The sequence below is a fragment of the Erythranthe guttata genome, chromosome 9, assembly GCF_056151865.1.
Source record: "Erythranthe guttata isolate IM_541 chromosome 9, IM_541, whole genome shotgun sequence".
In the NCBI taxonomy this organism is placed as follows: Eukaryota; Viridiplantae; Streptophyta; class Magnoliopsida; order Lamiales; family Phrymaceae; genus Erythranthe; species Erythranthe guttata.
Genome location: NC_142541.1, coordinates 4,414,068 through 4,415,000, shown reverse-complemented (window position 1 = coordinate 4,415,000; position 933 = coordinate 4,414,068). Strand labels below are relative to the sequence as shown.

At 32.5% G+C, this 933-nt stretch overlaps 1 protein-coding gene across 1 annotated transcript in view; it reads left to right on the top strand.

Annotated features, from left to right (window-relative positions):
- LOC105959703 (peroxidase 27) overlaps window positions 1-329 on the top strand; it is a 3,752-nt gene extending 3,423 nt beyond the window's left edge. Inside the window, exon 4 of the mRNA XM_088823272.1 lies at window positions 1-329. This exon is cut by the window's left edge and continues 234 nt beyond it. Within this exon, the coding sequence (XP_088679398.1) occupies window positions 1-176 (176 nt within the window). The 3' untranslated portion in view covers window positions 177-329.
- Window positions 330-933: the final 604 nt, after the last annotated feature.

Below are 933 nucleotides of genomic sequence, written 5' to 3'. Positions count from 1 at the left end.
ACGCAGCTCTTCTTACCGATTCCGAGACTAGGGCTTACGTCACCAGCCATGCTACTCCTCGGGGTTCGAAGACTTTCTTCAAGGATTTCGCTAAGTCAATGGTGAAAATGGGTAAGATTGGTGTTCTGACCGGGAGCAGGGGTGAAATTAGGAAAACATGTGGTTTCGTTAATTAATTAATTAATTAATTTTTGGTACGTCAGACAAGTGATTTTCGTTTTCCTATTCTTTAATTGTTGATCATCAGTTTGTTGTTGCTCTTTGGTTTCTTTGTATGGGTTCAGATAATAAAAGATGAAAATATATATGGAGCTGTTGAAATTTCTCAATCTGGCTGGATCGTGTATGCCTAACCAACTTATTTTATCGATTGTCAACAACATAATACAGTAGAACCTCGATAAATTAATAATCGATAAATTAATAAAATCGATCAAATAATAGTTTCTCTCGGTCCTGACTCGATGAAAACGTGTTAAATTATTAACTCAATAATTTCATAATTCTCTAAATTAATAAAATTTCTGCAGTCCCAACTGTATTAATTTATAAAGGTTTAATTGTATGACCAACATTTTTCTTTTAATGTTGTGCCAACCGCAAGCATGGTCGTCAACAATATAATACGGCAATTTGTAGTGGCCAGCGGTGAAAATTTGTCTATTTTGGTTAAATTAGAGTTTCATGTATAAATTGAGTGTGTTTAATTAAAGGGATTATTACAAAGGGTTAAATACACTTTGCACCCTTAAACTATAGGGGTGGTAACACTTACACCCTTAAAGTTATAAATGTAACACTTACCCCCCTCAGTAATGAATTTAATAATAAACTTTGACTTTGAATGATGTGGCATTTTTTCTTCCTAAATTGTCCTTCTAGCTATTATATTGATGCATATATAATAAAATATTTTCAATATTATATCAAAAA